At 37.2% G+C, this 23216-nt stretch overlaps 1 protein-coding gene across 1 annotated transcript; it reads right to left on the reverse strand.

Annotated features, from left to right (window-relative positions):
- Nucleotides 1–902: 902 nt before the first annotated feature.
- On the reverse strand, nt 903–23008 carry MOV10L1 (Mov10 RISC complex RNA helicase like 1; the record flags this gene model as incomplete). The annotated part of the gene is made up of 20 exons (XM_010078809.1): nt 903–994; nt 1774–1911; nt 4843–4950; nt 6582–6731; nt 7507–7680; nt 9119–9283; nt 9719–9818; nt 10622–10743; nt 11308–11454; nt 11956–12134; nt 13334–13364; nt 16327–16442; nt 16940–16998; nt 17708–17799; nt 18142–18212; nt 18840–19017; nt 19528–19642; nt 20346–20537; nt 22451–22646; nt 22767–23008. Coding segments are annotated over 20 exons (2667 nt in total), but the record flags the coding sequence as incomplete, so codon positions are not given.
- Nucleotides 23009–23216: the final 208 nt, after the last annotated feature.

Genomic DNA, 23216 nt, shown 5'->3' on the forward strand with positions numbered 1-23216 from the left:
TATCATTCCAGTTCACATCATGGATATATTACTGTAACACTCCCATAACAAAATTACAAGACACATACGTTCTTGGGACAGTCCAGTTTTAGGAGGCATTACAAAATTCTGAGAAAACTGAGAAGCTGAAAAAAATTATTGTATAAGGAAAAGCTAACATAAGAGATCATCAGTACTTTTCTTTTAAAGCTTGGAGGATTCAGGCATACTGTTATAGATTTAGGCATACTGTTCTATGCAGAGGCATAAAGTCATACACATTGTAAACAGGAAAGCAAATAAGTTGCCACTACTATTTTATACTGTTAAATTTCAATTTTTTCACTTCTTAAAAAAAAGTATTAAAAATCTTGTTTGGAGAAACTTCCAACCATTTCAGAACATGTGCCTTCCCCCAACGACAAAAGGTGCTGGATTTGTTCAGGACTGAATTTCTGTTAAGTAATCTTAGTTTCAAAACAGACGAAGACTGAATGAATCTTGAACACTGAAAAACTAGTCACGCCTGTCAAAGGGAATAATATAAAAATTTTGCTTACTTTTTGATGAAAAACAATTTTTATTAAAAAAATAATCTAGTAGATAATACCCATTTAACAATGTATTATGAGTTACTAGATGGGATATATTTAAATCAGGAAATTTAATTTACAGTAAAGTTTACCTACAGTAAAAACAACAGCTCTTATTTAATATTGACTGCTTAGATTCTTCTTATAGGGTGTGAGAAAATATAGTTACATTACATGTTATTATGTTTACATTACTTAACAATGCAAAATAAAATCCTACTATGATATCACAGGTTGTTGTATTTATCAATCTTTCAAATTATACCAGCTTTAAAAATATTGTAAACTGAGGCATAGCTAGCATGGTTAGAGTCAAGACCAGACACTCACTTGTGCAGGCATTCCAGCTCTGAAGGTAGGTCACAACCTACATAAACTCTATTTGTTAAACTGTATTCCAACAGTGCACAAAAACAGGGATCCTACAAGAGAAGATTAATGTTTAATTTAAATCATGCTGCCCTGTCAAGTGAATTTTCAAAAACTAACATGGCACATGAATGCATGAGATTTAATAGGACCTTTTCCAGAAAGAGAATCCTACAAATGGTGCAAGCATGTTGTAACGTGGGAGGAAGATACCTACAGCTGCTGTAAGTTACATTTGTTGCACGTAGGCGTGGGGAGACCAAAATTTCTGTCCAGACCATTTCTGGAATACTGCTTTCCTTCTTATCTGGAAAGGCAGCCATAACTTCTTATCAGATATTACAAAAAGCTCACCTTACTCCGAGGGAAGGACCGTGCACGGGTTCGAAAGGAGACCACCTCCCCGGCAGGCTGTTATATTAATTGGGAGCAATCACTTCTACTACCCTCCATTTTAAGAGCAAAACAACTACATTTTGTGAAGAATATGATTGCATAAGGTTATTCAGAACATGCTTACTTGACTTGCAGGCTGCTAGAGAATTTTCAGCATTGAGGTTTTGACCTCTTATAGAGGAAAAAAAGCAGGCAGAAGCCCATATGCACAGATCAGCGTTACAATTTCCTTTGCGCTTGGAAGTCTGTGCAGGTGCCTGAACTATCCATAGTTATAGGAACCTACAGAGTCCAGATATTCCCAAATGCAGGCTGCAGACAGCATAGCAGTTCTTAACACCATCTGATGCTCCCTCACGTCAGGTTAACCCCCCAAATAATTCATTTCCTGTGGTAAATACCACATGCAATTCAAAAATATAAATCCAAAACTTACTTTCACAAGAACATGAGGATTTCCCACGACAATCAGCAAAGCCTTTGCTCTAGTAATTGCTACATTAAATCTCTTTGGGTTAGAGAGAAAGCCCAAACAGTGTTTGTCATCACTAAACAGGTCTTCATGAGATCGCACCTAAAATTAATTATGGATAATTTTAGGAACAGAATAATGAGAAAATAACTTATCGAGCCACAGAGTAACTTCAACATATTTCCTTACTGCAGCAATCCACAGCTCAGTGTTAGCAATGCAAAAGTTAGCTTCATAACCCAACATTCATCTAGCTATTTCTAACCATTGACTTGCACACAGAAGGTCTATTCTCCAATAGGCTGCTAATGCAACTTCAGCAATTTCAAGAGAACAGTGTACTCGTTTTATCTGAGCATCAGGACTATCCCCTGTAATTTGAAACACAAGATAACCAAAACCACTTCCTAGAAACCAATGACTTAATCTTTTCAGCAGAAGAAATGCTGGAGCTGCTGGTATTTTAATTCCTACAGTTGAATGACAATTCACAGTGTGTCTTTCTGCAGGCCTTCATCAGTGGTCTCATCAGTGTGCTTTCACTTACATTAGAAAAAACGGCCAAAGTAATGAGTGTACTGTAACTACTGCTCATTGCATTTTCACCTCTATGTATTTCATCTACATTTGAACCCATCTTTGATAAAATAAAATTTTTGTGACCTAAATAATAAGTTCTTATAAATAGGAACATTGTACATACTAGAACTACTTCAAAAGAGATACAATGCTGGACTGAAAAGCCATGGTATGATGCAAAACAAAGAAAGTAAGCATAGTACCACTGCTCTCAAGAAAAAAGACAAGCAAGAAAATCCCACAAACTCTTCCCCTAAGCCACAAAAGAACTCCCAAAAACCAACTGTTCCTCCATCCCCACATTCACCCTGCTTTCCAGTGCTCTGGCTGTTTACACAGCTGTTTTATCTTCCTCTCTCCTGGAAATCCCATGTACTCCTGTTAAAATAGCCCAGTACTGGTCATATCTTCAGCTACACATTCCTGGTCTACACATCCTCCTTTGATCAGTTTGCCTTATATGCTATTACTCAGACTTATACCAGCTCTGCCTGTACTGTACATTCTTGAACAGCCCCTAAGGGATCCTGGGTCACAAACACCTCAGGAACTCCACATTCCAAACAATTAAATCTTTTACTTCAGAGGCTTACTGCACCAAAACCACATTACCATTTGGAAAAAAAGCAAGCATATGCAGACTTTTTTTGTATTCTGGATTCCACACTGTAGAAATTCAGCTATGTAGGGCCCACAATGCCCACCAAAAGAAAGTCTAAACCCTCAAACATAACCATGTACACTGAACTGGTATCACTTGCTGATGTTCAAAGTATTAGGTTAGACTTTCTCTAAAGTTTCCCTGCTCTCTTTTCCACTGATCCAGCACAGATTTTTACTTCTGTCCAGGAGTTCAGTGTGCCAACAACAGTGCACATTTGATGGATGTTGTCTCAGAACGTAAAGGATTGGTATCACATATTCTGGTAGCAAGAAGCCATCTGCAAAAAGCCTCAGTAGCTATCAGGTGACTTAGCTGCTGCTTATACTTCTCGACTCCACATTGATTTCTCCTTAGAAGCACAAAGAAAAGTCTCCTGTCAAGAGCCCCAGGCAACAATCTTACATGCCTAGGAAAACAAAGGACAGAAAAGTAAGACATAAAGAAGCTACTGTAGTATTGCCCCTTATGGTACTTTCACATGTATTCAAATACCAGGAATGTGTTCATGCACTGCAGTAGTATCTAGCATCTAGAGAAGGAATGGGCATACACCAGCATCTAATCTCAGCTCAGCCTCAGGGTCACCTGAAGCCTGGTATCTTGACTGCTACAGACAGGATTTTCACACTCTAGTCAACTGCCTGAAAACTATGACTACATATTTTTCTGTCATCTGCAGGTAACATGGACTGAGATCTTTCAGAAAAAAAACCAGACATCTACTGAAGCACATTGGTCATCAAGTTTGTAAAAGAAAGACAAGGGCTGCCATCTTCCAAAAAATAACAGCAACTCCCTTCCAGTACTCTATGACACAATCCTCTCTTTTCCCCCTTTACCAAATGCAAGGGATGGGCTCAACACAAATCCAAATATCATCTTCCCAAACATCTGCATCTTCCCACATTTCCTGAATCCTCCGTTTTGTCAGCACTTTTCTGAAAGAGCCATCTATCGCAAAGAGTGAAACTAAATACCTCTGTGTTTTCATGGTTATCTAAAAATCTCTAGTGATGGAGTTTATTTTTGTTTCCAGACCTGTGTCAGCACTTCTCTGAAAGAGCTATCTATTGCAGAGTGAAACTAAATACCTCAGTGTTTTCATGGTTATCTAAAAATCTCCAGTGATGGAGTTTATTTTTGTTTCCAGACCTTCTTCAAGGCATTTGATAGCTTCAGTTTCAAAAACCTATCACCTAGAAGAGACTTTTACCAACATTTCTATAATACAACCAGCACAACACTTAAAGTGCACCATCAAGATGATCATGAAGGATTATCAAGTGCTCTCCCACCAATGTAAAATAAATAAATAGTGATAAAGGGTATGCAGCTTCTAGGCACAGTCAGCACTGGTGTCTGGGAAGTTGTCAGCTGTATAATATTACAGTGATGATTCTCAAACTGAAGGTGAAAAAGAACTTAAGAACCTACACATTAGCTTTTGTAAGCCAAATAGCAATTACCTTCCACTAGTGTGATTTACACAGTTGTCTCTCTAATATTTATGCATCCAGTTTCCATTCTCCCTATGCACACTTAAATGAAAGGTACATAATCCACATGAAACTTTAAAATAAATTCATGAGTATCTACAAAGGTTTACCTCAAAATCACAGATGCTGGACTGTTTCCATGCACTTAAAAATAAGCTGTTTTCAAGTACTGTGACAGACTGACAAAAATAACTTTTAATTTTTTTTTTATTTTTAAAAGCCCTATATCAAAAAGGAAACAGAGAATTAAACACATACAAAAACCCTCCACAGGACCACAGCAAATATACATACGGTTGATAAGATGATAGCCATGTACTCCTGTCCTTGAAACTCTTCTACTGTGCCAACTTTGATATCTGCCAAATCAACACTTCTCAGAAGAAATCTAATTTTTTCCACCTACCAAAAAAAAAAGTGTTTGAAGGAATTTGTTTTTACATTTGAGAGGGAATTACTTCAAAACTGAAAACATACTACATACACAAGTATGTGATTTAACACAGAGATGTCACAGGGAATGCATACACCAAGCTTAGCCATCACCCACTAGTAAGGCTTTAAAATAAGACAGAAACTTTTTCTGATAAGTATCACACTTATTACACAACTTAGAAGGTCAAGTACTCACTACCATCATTTAAACAGAAATCAACAGATTTTTAATAATCCAGACTTTAATGAGGAGAAGAATTTAGATCCATAAATCCTCTTCTTCCAATGTGCATTATATCTGAAACCATGCTCACTACAGATGAGGTAGGGCAAGCAGCTTCCCCCAGCCCCTCAAGAAGACTGTGCAGATTCCACCTTTGCTTGCCAGCTGCATCAATGCAGAGTGAAAGAGAGGTGAGATGTGACCTTAAGTACCCTCCCCAGAACAGAAAGAGAGCGAGGAGTCTCACACACTAGAAGGCTGTTATGTGCAGGATCAGTATATTACATTGGCTAAAAGCTGCTTGGAGACTATACCTTAAATGCTCCAAGAAATTTACCAGCAAGTCATGCCTGGCTAAACTGAGGATTACAGTCAATGACTACTGTCTCATCAGTGTCCCTGCCATACAAGTGACTTTCTTGAAGTGGACATTACTATTACATGCCTTGCATCATAGGGAGGTGAAGGCCATGATCACATTAAATGATGTGAAATGTTTTAGGGAGTATAAAGATGTTCAGTCACATCAATACTATAAATACTTGCAAAATGAATAGGAACTGTAACCACAGGCAAGTGTATACACCTGACCAGTAGGGTCAGCACAGGCACAGCTCTAACTTGCAAGTGAGATTTCTCCAAACGTGGCTGGTCTTTTCTACCCACTTCAGTGTTTCTCCCAACCCACACACACAAGAAGGCCATGAATACCAAGATGCAAACATCAAGAAAAAAAAACATATGCACACTGTCCAGAGCATGAAATGAAAGGAGATTTAATCTTCTTATTTTAAAATAAAAGCAGACATCACATACTTTACAGACTTGAATATAAATAGTTTTAAAAATACAGCACAGCATTTGAAGTGGACATTCAACATTCCCTACAGGTTTAAATAACAGCACAAATTTTAACTCTGACTACGGGACAGCTAACAAGTCCCAATTCCTCTAGTTTCCTCAAAGCCATAAAAACGTGTCATGCCACCTACTTCAGTACATTTCCCTTTTGTTCCACTGCTCAGTGTGGAGTGATAGAAGCAGATTGCTATTCCAGTTGTCAGATAATAAACTCCTGACCTGCACTCTTTACTCCCAACAACTGAAAAATCTGCTTCCGTCTCCAAAACTGCAAGCAGATGTCTCCTTAATAATTTCCTGATTTTTAAAACTGAAAAAGTACAATGCCATTATTACATTTTTTTTCCTAGGTTTATACTTCAGTGAAAACATCATTAATAATTGATAATACACTGTGTAATATGACACACAACAGTGCAGTTTTGAGATACTCCCTGCTTAACAAGCCACAGCCACCACGTAAAACCGCAAGATGAAATGCAGGAACTTTGAAGTTCTCAGACATCAGTTATACCTGTTTACGATAGGGTGTAATCACTCCCATATCAGCCACTGACACTGCAGCGTTTTCATTTTTAGCAAGGTGGCAACAGTACTGCATTACTTGAACTGCTTCAGTTGGATTAAACCATGAAGGACTTTGACCTTCACGTGTTTCGCTGCCCTGTATTAGGAGAAAGGAAATGAGATGATGAAGGCTAGGTGTAGAAATAACTATGTACCTATTAATAGATGATTATTATACATCCTAAATGCAAAAAAAGTGATGAAATGTTATATACAATTTCTTTCTTTCACTATACTCCCGCCCCAATGAACAAGTATCACCTAACATTTTATATTGTTTTTTTTAAGCTGGAGAATTTATATGACAATAGTACTTTAAGTATGCAACAAAGGAGTTAAATCTCAACTCAGAATAACATGTGCTAGCAAGATGGTATCTTGGTTTTGTGCAAGGTAGAAGAGTTCAAAACCAAGCCTCTCCAAGCAGTGGATATTACTCCTTCTTAATAACTTCTTGGAAGATTAAAGAAAAAACGTTTTTTACAAAGTACTGTTTTTTCCCCTGCCTACCTAAGCCTTAGTAATCCTCTAGTTTTAGAGGCTTGTATTCATTCTAATGTAGCAAACTCTCATCAAAATCAATATAAAGGCAGCTGACTGTAGCTCCAGCTTGGTCAATCTGCTATGAATTTAAATTTGTATCAACATGTCACCACAATACACTTCAATGGGCAGCTGCTCAAGCTCTCAGCACACATTTGACTTCAGTAGTTGTTTCTAAAACCAGATGGTCAGGAAGTCACATTACTTGCAGAACAAAGTTTATAATTTTTTCATATCCTTTCTAGAATTCATTCTAAAGAAAACTCATCTAAAACATCCGCAAACTTTGGTCAGGCCTCCTCCTCTTACTACACGAACATTTTACATACCCTTATTCCATGAAAAATTAATGGAAATCCCTTCCTGGGCAATTTCCTCCAGTGCAACAAAGAAGTTACTACTGAAGTGTCTGCACAAACTTCTAGCTCCTTATGATAAAACAATTTAGATGGCAAGGCAAGCAATGCAGAATGTGACCTGTAGTTCTTTACGAGTTTTGTGATCTGCAAAGGCAAAAACCAAAATCCGTAAGTGAAACAAATAATTATTCCTCAGACTTCACAGTACACACCTCCCAAGCAGATACTACCTTACCATCCTCTAGCATTTAGCTTTTCTAAAGCTGCCGAAGAACTGTATTGAGGGCAAAAACTGCAGGTGTGATCTTCTATAAGTAAATACTAAATAAAAGCAGTTTTTTGAAGGATCATCTCTGTCCCCTCCAAAGGGGGTGAGAAAAAAAAAATAAAGAGAAAAAGAACTGAAGGTACATGAAAGATGAACTGGTGATTCTCCAGTTTCTTAGAACATTTGATCTATAGGCACTTTCTCTTTTTTTAAGAAAGTCAGACTCTTTTCATGGGGTTTCCAGGGATGCAACCTGTTTTTTTGAGGAAGTCTTAACATGCAGAAAGGGAGCATCAGAATGGCTGATAGAAGCTGGCCTGAGAAACCAGAAACATATTTGACTTTAATTTAAAGAATGGCCTTAAGGAAACATTCGAGTCAGTAATAACCAGCTCAAAAAGCCAATATCCTTTAAAAGACTAACATAAAGGATACTGTTGGACTTGAGTATCATAAGTCCTCACACTTCCTGCTCTCTCACTATGCCAATTCTCTTTAAGCACTGTATAAGGAATGCAACAATTAAAGTTTGCTGTTAACAGATTTTAGGAGGAAGGGATTTTCAGTAGGCTGAACCCAATCTAAAGGCTAGGGCCAAACACCCCCTTAAGTCTGCCATCAGATTTCCTCCCTCCTCTGCTTACATGGTTATCTAGTAATCAAAGTATATTACCATGACAACAGGAAGGCATCTTAGCACGCTTAACTTCAGCCCTGTATTTCAGATTCAATAATTTAAAGAAGCTGAAACATCTGTGCTCATTTACATACTATGCTACCTCTACTACTTAACATAGACTTTAGGAACTTTATCATACAAGAGTTTTGGGAAGTGATTCTTCAGAAGAAGCAGCGATAAAGAAACAGGAACAGTTTCTTTTTTCCCTTCCTGAAACATGATGCTTGCAAAATGAATCTTCGTGTTTAAAGAGGAGGCTTTGTCTTTTTTTATGTTAAATGTAGAAGTTGTAATTGTTCATTTGGGGAAAATTAAGTTACGAAGTTATGGTAAATGTGGACAATAGAGATGGAAGGGAATTTTAAGCCATTATTTAGAATTCTGCTTTGTGCACCATATTTGACTTATTCTGCTTAAGAATAGAGAACTCCTTCAAAGAAGGGTTTTAACATGCTGAAGGGCTCAGCACCCTTGCTATTCAGAGTATTCAAAATAATCAAGCTTTCCTAGAGAACTAATGCTCAAGCTAGACTTATCACTAAAAAGAAAAAAGGTTGTAAGGAAACAGCAGGAACCAGTTTCTCCTTTTTTTGATTTAATTTAAAAAAATTAATTAAAACTGTAGCTTTACTCACCAACAAAGGATTATATGCTCCACAGGCACTGAAAGTGTCCTCATCTCTCAGATATATCTCTCTTGATGTCAGTCTTTCCAGCAAGGACACATTTAATCCAAAAGTCAGTGCAATTTTAGATTTTATTACTGGCCCTAACTGCTTTGGATCTCCAACAAGAACTATCTGCAGATGCAGTTAAAGAAAAATCCATCTTGTATTAAAACAGTTATTAAAAAAAGGGTAGTTTCAATAACAACATACACGCTTCAGAATTCAAAGGTCAATTTGTATCAAGTATTCTGCTTTCTTCCAAACATCTAATCTGTTTATGAAGAAGCTTAGGCCCAGGACATTGTTGTCTCAAACTAAAAGCATATTTTTATTTTGACATCTTCCACACACTGAATCTTGTCCTACCAATGTAGACTTGTTTTAGGTGCAAAACAACTCATTTAAGTGTGGGAAATTCATATTGTGCATGAATAAGGTTTATTACAAGTACTCAGAATTCCATACTCATTACCAAGAAATGGCTGCTTGCATTCTTCATCATTCACAATAACAAAAAGAGTAAACCAAAACTTTTTTCCTTTCAGTAAATGATGTTAAGAGATCTACCTGTCCATTAGCTTCTGAAATCAACCCAATAGGAATCAGGCTCTCTGGTTCACTTGCTTGCCCTGCCTCATCCAGTATCACATGAGTGAAGTGTCCAAGCCTAAAATTAAAAAACATAAACCCAAAGCAGGGCTGTTTTCAGATTAGTTCATTCTGCCACCCTGTGGTTGACCTCAGCAATTCTGCTAACCTTCTGTCAAATGTGCCAGGCAACTCCACCCACACACACATTACAAGGATAGATATTTTCAACCCTGAATACACAAAAAACAGATTAGTAACTTTAATTTGATTTAATTATCTTTGATTTCACTTACATACTCTAATACACGCAACTACTGGTTACCTTAATTAAAGCATTGTTTATACCAAAGTTAAGACACTTAGAAAAGCTTTCCTTGTTTTCAATTTCCTTCAGCTACTTAATTCGAACAATGCACTTGGTGTAGCAAAGACAATCCTCAGGCTTTATTTCTACCAAACAACGTAATCCAGTTAGGCTTCAGAGTATCCTTTTACAAAGTTAAAATAAAAATCAGAGGAATCTTTAGTTAACAGCACTTGACATGGTGGTTGTTTGCAGTTAGTAAAAGTGACTTGATAAAAAACAAATACAATATAATTTTGTCTCAGAATGACTGTCAACAGCAATATAATTTTTAAGGCTCCCAAAGGCAGTGGAGAATTTATTGTGTCAAAATTTTTTAACATTATTCATGATAATTCTTCAATTTACGATGGAGAAAGCCTCTGCTGAAACATTATTAATACCAAGTAGTTCGCTAGGAAGACAATTTCAAAACAGAGGCACATGCAATAAACTGTATTGAAACAGCTAAAGTTACAGTAGGGAGGGTATCTAAAAGCTCTGAGTTTTGTAGCATCCTATCTATAGTACTCTACCGTATTTCTGTTTGGTAAAACATTCCTGCACTGCTGCATGTGGTAATTATTATTCTGAACCATGAAGCTTTCCGAACATCTTCACCGTCTTTGCAGTAAGGTTTCACCCTGTCATCAATTTGCTGCAGAAACAAAAACATATTTTGTAAAACAAAATGCTGCTCTAAAACAAAATGTTTTAATTTGAATAAAAAAATCCCACTGAAAACTTTTAGAAGCTGAGCAAAACACTTAGATTTAGACCCATTCATACACTGAAATGACTTCTTCATTAATTTTCATTAATCTGTGTGTGTGTGCGCTGTATAAAGATGACAGTCCTACCTGCTTACTTTTCTGTGTAAGTAACCTTAATTTGGAGACAAAGGCTTGACTTCAGTAACAGATTTTAGGATTGCTTTGTATGTCAAAGCATCTTAGCACATTAAAAATTCCACTAGTATGTATGTGCTGCTTTGTGGAGTTAAGCACTACAGGGGAGAGGTTAATATTCTATGTTCATACACTCGAACTAAGGACTATGATCAACATTTTCCAGTTAATCTTCTGGAAAACCTGAAGTAACATGTTTGTACTTTCAGTCCTAACCAGCCCAATAACCACTGACAGTTACATTACTGAACCAGTATTTTAAGATCAAAGTATTAAACTGGAAATATTAACTGGCAGATATCTACAAGATTTACCTCTTCTGACCTGAAGCTAGCATTAACTCGGACCATAGCTCCTGGTTTTAACAGATTGCTTTGATGAAGCCGCAAGCAAATCAGATCTGTCGCAGCATTTGATGGCGCACAAACCAAAATTCGACTATCTGGCAGAGTATAATGTATCTACATTAAAGAAGACAGAGATCAAAAAAAGGTTATTTAAAGAAGAAGCAATGCTCAAACACACCTATTTTATTTCACTGAATAGAGAAGCCAGAAGAGTTTTTAATTCATGTTATATTAATCCATCTTTTTGCAGTTCAAGAACACTAGTCTTGACAGTCTTGACTAAGTACTCTCAAACTGAGTGTACCAACAACAGAATGAGTTCATGGTTATCATATTAATCTAAACCTGTGCTTCATGAATATATTATGCACTACTGGAATCAGAAATTAGATACTGTTCACTAAAGCTTTAAAGACAAAGACAAGAAGACTTGAAAATAAGCCATTCAGGAATTCTGTTAAATCCATATAAAGATCTTTCCTCTTTCTTTATGACCTTAAAAAGAGTATTTTGAAAACTCCTTGGGAAAAAAAATACGATGATTCTTACAGAATCATTGTTAAGTGTTCCAACACTGAGAAGATTAGAGATGACTGATTTGTCATCCATCATTACCTGCAAAATAGCTTCAACTACTGTTAATGTTTTTCCAGTTCCCGGTGGCCCAAAGAGAATAAAAGGTGTTGGACGACATTCACCACTCAGTATCCTTTTCACTGCCAGTTTCTGTTGCTCATTCAGCATAGGATTGAAAAATTCACCAGCTTTCTGTTTAAGTGTCACAGTTTCACCAACTATAATCAAGATAACCATATATTAAAACTCCACATGAATATTTTTAACATATATAGAGTAAAGCAATTCCAATTCACATTATGTTTCAAAAATATTTTCCTTATGTGGTAACAACTAATGAATTTCTCAAAAATTGTGATTTCATAAAATAGCATGTAGAAAATAAGCCATTAATATTTCAAAAGCCTTTTGGATATTTAATAAAATTGAAGGCCAGAAGATGACTATAGTTACATAACCCAACAAGTGGTAAAACCTCTATTCAGTAATTTTAGCATCAAGCTCACCTTTTTGTCCTAGAATAGTAAAATTTCAGTAATTTTCAGTAACTGGTTCTTCAAGGATAGTATCAGTACTAGATGACCAGTGGTAAGTCATAACTACTGAATTTTTTTTCTTAATCCTGTCCGAATTAGTCTAGCTTTAGCCATCCACAGAAGAATCTTATTAACCCTTGGACAGAAGTGCATTGTAAGGTAATCCATTCCATATTTCTTTAGGCATCGTATTGCTGCAAAGTGATAAAATCACCCTCTTCGGTAATTAAGTACACTGATATTTAAAGTCACACTTTCCAGAAAAGCATAGTAAAGATCTGGGCTTTCTGAAAACTTTTCTGAAATTTCAACGTCTTTGGCAAAGTAGCTATCCCAGGGATGAGACACAGCATCCTAGTAGCAAATTGTAAACTTTGACCATGACTGGAAGTTTTCCAGTAAATGACTGGGATACAATAGTCTACAGAGTACAAAATATGTCATCACAAAATGTATCATCCCCATTCTATGATCATTAGATTTTTGCTGCCCCATCCCTGCAGGTGTTCAAGGCCAGGCTGGATGGGGCTTTGAGCAACCTGGTCTAGTGGAAGGTGTCCCTGTCTATGGCAGGGGGGTTAGAATTAGGTGATCCTTAAGGTGGCTTCCAGCCCAAACTGTTCTATGACTGTATGGAGATGTTTAAGTAATCCACAGAAAAACTCCAACGAAACTTCCTGCTAGTACTGTTCTAGAATTTGTCTTTAAAAAACAGAGCACAAGGACATCCAAAAGGTGTCTTACTCAGCCCTGGTTTACTGAAGTGATTGCAATCCTGAAATATCAATATGTAACAATAAAGTATTAAAGTATACCAAGTTGTCTTGTTTGCACAGCTACTCTCATCACATCTGTTATGTTCATCTTGCTTGATGCCATGCATTTTGCCTGTTTGTTCTGCAGTTTTTTTACCTGAAAAGAGCAAGTGAGGATAAATGCATTTATAACCTTAAGATGACAGGCAACTATCTCCAGTAACACTTTTTAAGTTGCTAGGCTTTATTTTTTCCCATTAAATAGCATTATCTCATTAAACAGAATATCTACTGTAAAGATGGAAACACACAGTAGTAGTAGAAGAAGGTGCTAGGAGCTCCCACCTTAAATTTAAGATTTCTAGACGTCTGGCTTATGGTAACATTAAACATTTATTTCACAAATAGTTTGCAGGCTCAGATGAGGATTTTGAAGCCATGGCTGAATAACTTTTCCTTGTTTCCAAAAGCTAGCTTAGTGGTATGGAGTGTGAATGCAAGATGAGACCTCTTTCAGATTGCAGCATGGGAGAAAAGTGTAGGAAATGTGGTTCTGAACCAGATGCCTCAATCGTCTTCACTAATCCAGTGAAGTGATGAGTGTTAGAGGTTGATTACTCCTTCTTGTACAGGACAGAGATGTTTGCTGTTTCCCCAGAGACACAAGGCCACTGGAAGACTGCAAGGCTCATCTAGTCCTCCTGACTAGTACCCACATGGGAAAGCAGTAAAGGGTGTAGTTACATGTTGAATAGATCAAGGGGAGGACCACATAGCTCTGGGGTAAGTACACGGGGTCCAGGTGATTTTCTCCACCATCCTTCTAGTCAAACAGAAAGGCCCCAGTACGAGCAGGCATCTTGCAGAATAACTAGCTGTGCTGCTACTCCCACCAGAATGGATCTGGGTCTATGTGCAGGAGCTCCCTGACTGTACATTATTAATTGCAAAACCAGAGACACGTCTGAGTTGTTGCCACAGGAGGACTGAACAACAGCAATATTGTCTGGCAGTCTGTAAGAAACCCCCACCAGGAGGGAGACAACATGGATGAGACTTCTGACAAACAGCTGTCATTAGTGTCCTGGTCACAGGTTATGCAGCTTCCTGGAGATTTCCATCATTCACATACCTGTTGCAATTCACCCAGGAAACATCTAGAATTTCTAGACTGAGTTGGTGACAGCTTCCTAACATAAATGGTTAACATACTGATCAGAAATAACACTCTACTAGACTTGCTGCTCATACACAGGAAAGACCATGTGTCTGTACACCAGCTATTGTTGCAGAGACTGCAAGACTGGAGGAAGGCTAAGGAGATAAAGCAGTGGAGTCAGAATTCTGGCCCTTCTAGAGCAAACCTCAGTTCCTCTAAGAAATCACCATGCAAAATCCTCTGGGAAGCTACCACGTGGGGAAAAAAGTGCCCAGAAGAGCTAAAAGTTGCTTATTGAGAGATCATAAACAAACCATCCTGTTGCACAAGATCATCAGGAATTTCAATAGAAGGCCTGCTTAGCTAAGCTTGTAGCTTCATGATGAATTTATACAAAGCTTACACAAGCAGAAACAAGGCCAGGCAAAATATAAAACCACTGCTTGGACAGCTGGACAAAATCAGGAAGGTCAAAGAGATCAAACTACATCTGGAGCTAAAGTGTGGCAAGAACAGAGTAATAAGAAGGGATTTACCGTTGTGGTGGAAGAGAGACAGTTCAAGGATCACGGAGTCTCACAGATTGGTAAGAGAAGACAATTTATTGATCGATGATACTGGAAAGAACTGAATGTCCTTTTTGCCTCACATGCAGGCCTCCAGACTCCCGTGAAAAGTAACAGTATGGGAAGGAAAGGGACAAGTAACAAACCGCTTAGAGACACTGGTGAGGGTAGATGCAATTCACCATGCTGAGTATTAACCAAAAGTTTGATACTCAGCCAGAAGCTGGTCAAAAGCTAAGAACCCCAGGGTTGCTGTTGGAACCCATATTATTCAGTAACTTCATCAATGACTAGGATGAGACCAAACAACACCCTCAACAAATTTGCAAACAACACAAAAACAGGAATCATACCTCAAATGCCTGATGGTGCATCTTCAGTTCAGAGGAACCAGAAGAAACCTGGCAACAGAGCCAACAGAAAACTCACGAAATTCAGTAAGGAGAAGTGGAAAGCTTCACACCTGGGACTGAATAACTGTGTGAACCAAGACAGGCCAAGAACACACTGGCTGACTAGCTATCTTCAGGCCCTTTTCAGGATCCTGGGTTACTATGGATGCTAGACTTGTATATGAGCTAAAATCATGTTTTTGTTATAACTAGAGAGGCTGAGAGAGCTTGGATTTTTAGTCTGGCCATGAGGAGGTGAAGAGGTAGTCTAACAGCCCATGATGGCTTAAATTGCAGTTAGAAAAAACACGAGAGACAAACTCGTCTTTTTACTGACATATGACATAACAAGGGACCTCATCCACAAGTTGCAGGTGGAAGACTCATACTGGGAATTAAGAAAAAAATTTGAGAGAAAAGGTGGTGAAGCACAGGTTATATACAGGCTGTGGAACCTCTAGGAAATAAACACTTTGCATCCACTCCCAAGCTGACTTGATTTAGCATTGGTGACAGTCCTACTTCAAATAGGAAGGAGGTCTAAGTAACCTTCTGAAGTCCTTTCTAAGAAAGATTTCTACATTTTAACATTATAATTTAATTAGCGGTTAAGAAGCCTGGGTAAATCTACTCAGAACAGGATGATTACCTTCTATCATAAAATTATTTCCTGCCACAGTGACAGGACTTAAGTATCTACTCAAGAGTAGCTATGAAAGCTAGTCTAAGGCAAATCTAACAATTCCAGTTATAATCATACAGGTTTTTTATAAGAACTTTCCATTTCACGTGGGAGCGCTAGCTTAATAGTAACAGTTATCATAAAATGCCCTGTCCCCAGGCAGCAAACAAAAACTTCTGCCATCAGAAAGCAGCAGAATGCAATTTTGATTCTTTGATACTCCACTATGAGATTCTTCTCTAACAATAGCTCTACAGTAGGTATCCGTTATCAACTGAATGGTAATTCAGCATTTTAAGGAATATTTACAGAATAGATACCTTACTTTCCCTCTGGAAACTATGTTCAAGGCCATCATCAACAACACAACACTCAGTAGTATTCTGGGTCTTGATAGCTTGGGGTGATTGTAAGACAAGCCTTTCAGGAAATAACACTTGAAATTTAGAGGAGAAAGAGAAAGAGAAATTTGAAAGCCACGTAAATACTTTGCACATTTCACTGATTAGAGTTGCCAAAACTGGTTTATCTGAACTAACATAAAAGTGGTAAAGATCTGTATGAAGTTCATATGGATTGTTCTACTCAACCACAAAAGAAGAAATCAGTGCTTTTTTAATAAATTCAGAGGTAACACAAAACACTGCCATTTCACTTGCTATTATTATAACAACAGATTTCTACAGTTCTTATTGGGTCAAACAGTTCACAAAAGTTTGTTTGCACTCTTCTCCCCTGTGATGGCCAACAGATGAAATCATTCTGATGATACCTACTCTAGGTTCAGGTTTTTTTTTTTTTTTTAATTACCAAAACCTCTAAGAACAAACTACCACGCACTCTTCTCAGTATGCCTTGATATAAAAGCAATATAAAACACAAGACTCCCCACAAACAAACTCCTCTAGACAGCTTAAGTCAACTAAAGTGTACCTTTTTCACCCAGGTAGATAGCTTGCTCAACTGCCAACTGGCATCGCCTGCTAGTAATCCTGTTATTAGGGTACAAATTTGTAGATTAAAGTAAAAGCTTACATTTCTATAAACTACAACAGCATACACCTACAAGGCATTCGGTATTTTTTACTATACACCAGTGCATATAAAAATAGGGGTTTTATATAAAAACACTTTTCACTTTTTTTTTTAAAGAACCATCTATTGAGAAATATGCTGCAGAAGTGTCAATCAACAGCTTTGCTATGAATAACATTGATACATATATTCTCTAGCTCTTCAGTGAGACAAAGAGGGCCTGGTATTCCACACTTCAGTCTTTCAAGGAAGTTCTATGAAAAGCTGATTTTAAAGAGAAGATTAAGCAACTCTGTACAGATAAAAACATCCCATGAATAAAACAAAAGTATAAATGGACGGGTGGTTAACATCAGCATTTTTTTTGCTTAGTCTTGCAGCCATATCAGTTTTTTTTTTTTTTTTTTTTTTTTTTAAAAAAAAAATCCAAGAAAAACAACCCAAACAAAACACTTCACCTCATCCCCCCCACCATTTCACTGCCTGGCACTGGTGCAGTAGTGGCAAAGGGGTGTTGAGGCTAAGAGGTGAAAGAACTGTCAAGATCTTAATTATGTCCTCCCATTCGTATTTACCAAAACAACCAATTGATTGTCATGTATATTTTAAAAGTCACTTTACTAGAAGAATCATTAAATGTAGCATTTTGGAAACTTATAAAAATACCTGCAATGAACAAATTCCACATCCATGGGTTCCAAGTTGTAAGCCTGTTCAAAGTCTTCATTAAATTTAAGAGTAACATCTTCATTACATATCTGTTTCAAAGTTAAAAAAAAAATCAGTTTACTGATGAAGGTTTAATACTTTAAACACAAAGAAGAATCTCTAAAAGCATTGAACCCCTCCCATCACCTCCAAAAAGAACACCCAAATTTACCTGCTAGCTACATATTGCATATCTAGACTACGTTATGAGTGCTTTCAGAGCAGGTAAAGATTATAATCTAGAAATAATAGAGAAGCCAAAGTCTTAAAAAACACAATAAAAATTTAAAAAAATCACCACTCAGAATGTAAATAAAACAAAACTAGCTTCCAGCTTCCACTTTGAAAACCATGGACCATGGTATTTTCAACAGGAGATACACCTTGCTTACCTCGGTAATATAGCCAACGTATTCTATTATATGCTCAGAGTAGACCTGACTTCTCAGTATCACTTTACCACCTAATTGTAAACAAATTCAAAAGGCAACATACTGTTACAAGGAATAGTAAAATTCTCACCACAGCACCTAATTTCTTCCTCTTTCGCATGGTTAAACTAGGAGTCTTCAGGCTGCTATCTGTTAACTAACTTCAACAAAGTTGCTGTACCCGTGAGTACCTGTTCTGAAATGCCACATGCAGTTGTATATTACATTTTAAAAGGCACCTAATATTGACACCATCAGACAACTGAAAACAGTATCTTGTATATCATATTATTTGAGATTTTGAATTAAATTTTATCTACTTTCCTAGCTTGTGCTTTTGATATCCCTGTTTGTTTTCTAAGTTATTACTACATTGCATGGTTTATTTTTGCTGAAAGCCCACCAATTTTTATACATAAAATCCCAAAGCACCGGAACACGCATAAGAACAGACACATGCAACGTGTCAGACAGCAGCCACTGTAAGACTCACACTCAGACACTACAGTGCAGTTCACCTGTCTAGTAGCCTACATTAATAACTGCGTGTTCAAACATGTGAAAGACTTATGTGAACAAATGAATAAGCAACAGAGTTTGTAATGTACTGAAAATATTGATCAACATGCTATTTGGCTTTATCTTGCATTAATTACTACCTGTAGTCAAGGGCGGTCTGCCCTCTTCTACTCCTGGCACTTCCAACACTAGCAAGTTCCCATTCCTTTTCAGAGTAACCCCACTCATGTTAAAGTCTTTTATCTCCATTTCTGCATGGATCTCTTCAAGCCACAAGAGAGTAGAAAAGTTTGCTTTATAATTATCTAGATTAAGATGCTGAAAAACAAAACAGTAAGCATTATTGTTGTAACTTCTACACTAAGATACGGAACCCACTATTCTTAATGTTATACAAAACACCTCTTAAGACAGACTGCACAGCAACTGGGTTGCCAATTAAGGCACCTAAATACATGTATCTATACACTAGCTAATATTTTAAAGTCCCCCAGTAGTCAAAGCAGAATTACTATAATCCTTGGAACTCATATACAACAGTCAGTCAGCTAAAGAGTTAACCAAGTCTCTCCCTACTGCAATGGCAACTTCAACATCTGAATTCAGGGGCAGTCTACAAACTGAGTTCTATGCTCAACAATCCCAGAAAGCATACAATCTAAGTAACACTGGAAGTTATGGGATACAAACTAAAGTCTTAAGTCTACTTGTTACAGTATTACATCTTGTATTACACTAAGGCGTACACATTTTTGCTAAACCGAGCCCAGCTTGAACTAACACACTTACATAAAATATATTTCCTTATATAAACCCACACTTGCATACCTCTGCTAGGAGAGGCTGAAAGGTCAGTATGTCTAACTTCTGGTCCACACATTTTCTTAACTCATCTGGTATGGTATAATGAGGTAGAAAACTTGGCAACTGCCTTCTGTGACTTCTAAAACAAAAATGTATAGCATTTTTTTAGCTTTCTCAAATTATATGTGAAAGCCAGCTAATTAACATGCCACATCATCAAGGCTATAAATCCAAAATACCCACACACACACACACCAGACCCAATGATTTGTTCAAAGTGACAATTTAGAAGTTTGCTATACTGGGAAGAAAGTAAGTGTGCCAGTTACAGATTATTTGAAAACACTGTGTGTCTGCTTTTTCTTAGGGATATTTTTATAATTAAGCAAATACTGTAAGTATAATGGAAGCATATTTGCAAAAGGAAAAGTTCTGAATGAAAGATGGAAAACATCGGATACAGATGTCAAAGTTGCTTGAGGAGTTAAGAAGCTAACTCTCTCAGGAAAGTATTCATGATTTCCCATCTTTTTCTTAGTAGTCTACAAGTAAGAACTGTGTTGTTATTATTATGTGGTGATAAACTATCTTGTTTATCACCACATCATGTAGTGAAAGAGCTCCTGTTTGACATACCTCCAGAGAAATCAAGCAGTTTGTTACTGATAGAAGAGGTTGTTCTAGTAATGTCCACAATTATCTCGTTTAAAACACACATATATAAACATGTACAGACCCTCCCATTTTCACATTTTCTTTGTCAGCATTAAGAGAATAGATAAAGCAATAACAAATAGAGCAGTATTAGATAACGTGTTATTTTTTCATCTAATTCACAGTACCTGCATGTAGGGGCAAGCACTGTTGTCTTCCTCAGCTGAGGTTCAGGAATAACTTTACGATTTCTTGGCGAAAATGGTTCCACAGGTGCTATTAGTAGTTCTTCTTCACTGGTAACAGTGGCTTCAATATAGCGTCCAACAGTGAAATCAGAAAAACCAAGCAACAGGAGTTCTTTACTGTATCCAGGATTTCTTCAAGTAAGCAGAAGTTGTGTTCTTAAAATCATGTTCACACTTTATTTCTCCAAGCCATAAATATTTTTTAAAATCAAATTGTAGATTCTCATTTCAGTAACATGAGAACTGCTAAGTTAGGGTAATTCCTCACACTTAACTCCCTACCCTGAGTTCAATCCAGGTATCACAAATAATTAAATTTAAAAAAAGTATAGAGCAAAATCCTTCCCCTCAAAATACTAGGTGCAGAATTAACACTTCTGTCACAAGGAACATCTTGGAATTTCTGTTACTGAAAAAGATTAGCCAAACATTTCCACCAGAGGAACTTGAATACCTTCACTATTTCCAGCAACAGCTTTACTATACCTTGCTTAAGGCTACTCAGAACTGAACCCTAACCGTAAACACATCAAGTGAAGAAAGTAGGAAAGATCCTTTATTTCTGAAAAACGCACTCTATATGTGTAAGCAGTACTTGGAGAGTGACAGAGCGGGAGAGCTTAGAGGGAATAGTTTCTTCATATTGGTTTCTAAAGAACTTAAGACAAAAGATCTAACACACACCATGTGCTCTGAAATCCCTTAGTGAACTCATACCAGCACTACCCAGAGCCCAGTTCTCTTCTCAGCACTAACAACACGGTCTAACACTGTTGCTACGTGCCTGAAATAAAAGCATCCCAGAAGGATTCCAGCTTACTTTCTCTTTGGCAGGAGTAGCACTTTTTCATGCCAACTAACAGTACCTGCTCAGGTTAAAGCTGCTTTTCTCTGATACATTAACTCATTGCAGACACTGAACTGTCCAGATTTATGGTCTAAATCTGCAGTCTCTATGGTGTCTTAAGTGGCCACTTGCCACCGTCATGCTGCAGCCTCCCATGGAGTTTACGTGTGGATTGTTCTGTATTATTAGAAGATACCCAGACTTTGTGGCATTTACAGATCTACAGTGAAATATAAATTGTTCTTTCTACACGTGTCTTTCTCCATAAAGGCAGGCTACACCTGCAGCTTATCTTTCAAATTGCAGCTAAATCATCCTCCTAAGAAAACTTCAAACCCCTCGCTTCACTATTTGAAACGGTAACAGAAGCAGTGTGAAAGTTAATGCAGTGTTACTTTGATGACTGAAACCACTTGACCTTGTTTTTCCTGTCCAACTTTTAAACTATGACCATAAGAATCAATGGTGGTGGTACATAATGTTTGCAGAGCTACAGCTGGAAGAAACAGCGAAGTACATGAGGGTAAGCTTTCTAGCATGAGGCTTCTACTTGAATTCTGAAAGAGCTCACACAAAGCCACTTTTTATTCTTAACTAAATCCACAGAATATTTTGTACAGCAAAGTATTTTTGTTTTCAAGTGTTTTCTAAGATCTGCAAACCACTTACTCTATAAATTACACCTTCAAGGAAGAAAGCTTTTTTCCTTTTTTATTTCAGCATACATAACCTGCATGTCATATCACAGGACAGGTAAGCTTAAGATCGAGGCATGGAGCAACATGAATGTGATGAAGGGGTACCAAGACTGGAAGAAACATATTAGACATAACACAAAAATTCCTAGGAAATCTACATTAACTCTAGTGCTCATGGAGCAATGGGTTTCCTAAAAAGAATATAGCCAGCTCTATGCATTGTCTTCACCTTATTGTGTTTTTTTAGAGAAGTTATATACTCCCACTATATTTCTTCATTTACTACTACCATTTCCTTTCGACAAAAATCAGAATCAAGCACTAAAATGTTAACTTCTTTTGAGGTCTAACATAGGTTTCCCCATCATTTGCTAATACGTGCTGGCTTACTTTATCTTACACCAAAAAGAGAACTGTACCCAGAATAAAGAAACTGTTAAGTCAATTTCTATTACTTGTTTCCATTGTGTTTGTCAGAACCAATGGAAAGAAATACTTACACAGCTGTACATATGATCACTATGAATGTTCTTCCACCTGGTGGTATGACAATTTCTCCAGTAACACTGACATGCCTTATTGGTTGTTCCACATCTTCTCTTTGCTCGTTTTCTCCATTATGTAGATTCTCCTCTTTCACCAAAGAAAGGTTTTCTTTTGCCCTTGACAAATTTGTATTTTGAGAATTAATTTCTTCTGTAGTAAACAGATTATAATAAATTCTGTTACCACAATTGCCCAGGCAAGTCTTCTCAAACAAACCTACAGGTCTTCTGAGGAGTTAACACTCTGCATTCAAATAGCATTTCACTATACCTGGAATGACTCCATTCTTCACAATGGATGTATTATTCAATGACTCATATGTTGTTCCTCCACTGTCGTTACATGAATTAATTGCAGCTTTTGAGAGGTTCTCTTGATTTATTGGAAAAGATGACAGATATGCTTCTGGACTGTTCTCATGTTTTTGAGGAATGTGAAAACTGAATTGCTTGTCTTTCACCCATCCAGCTAATCTGCAGCTGATTAAGGACTGTGGTACACTCCCTTTATTCCTAGAAGTAGTTATGTAATTAATTACATAATTAACTGCATAGTTAATGTTCTTGGGAAGCTTAATAACTGCCTGTGGCAGGTTAGTTCACCATTATTTCATAATTGCTATCAAAAAGAAATTGCACTACTGCTTCTAACTCATAAGGACTAGAACCACTGCTAAGTGTTAGTATTTGCAGGTCTCACCAACAACCACATGAAGCAAAC

The sequence above is a fragment of the Pterocles gutturalis genome, unplaced genomic scaffold (assembly GCF_000699245.1).
Source record: "Pterocles gutturalis isolate BGI_N339 unplaced genomic scaffold, ASM69924v1 scaffold18738, whole genome shotgun sequence".
In the NCBI taxonomy this organism is placed as follows: Eukaryota; Metazoa; Chordata; class Aves; order Pterocliformes; family Pteroclidae; genus Pterocles; species Pterocles gutturalis.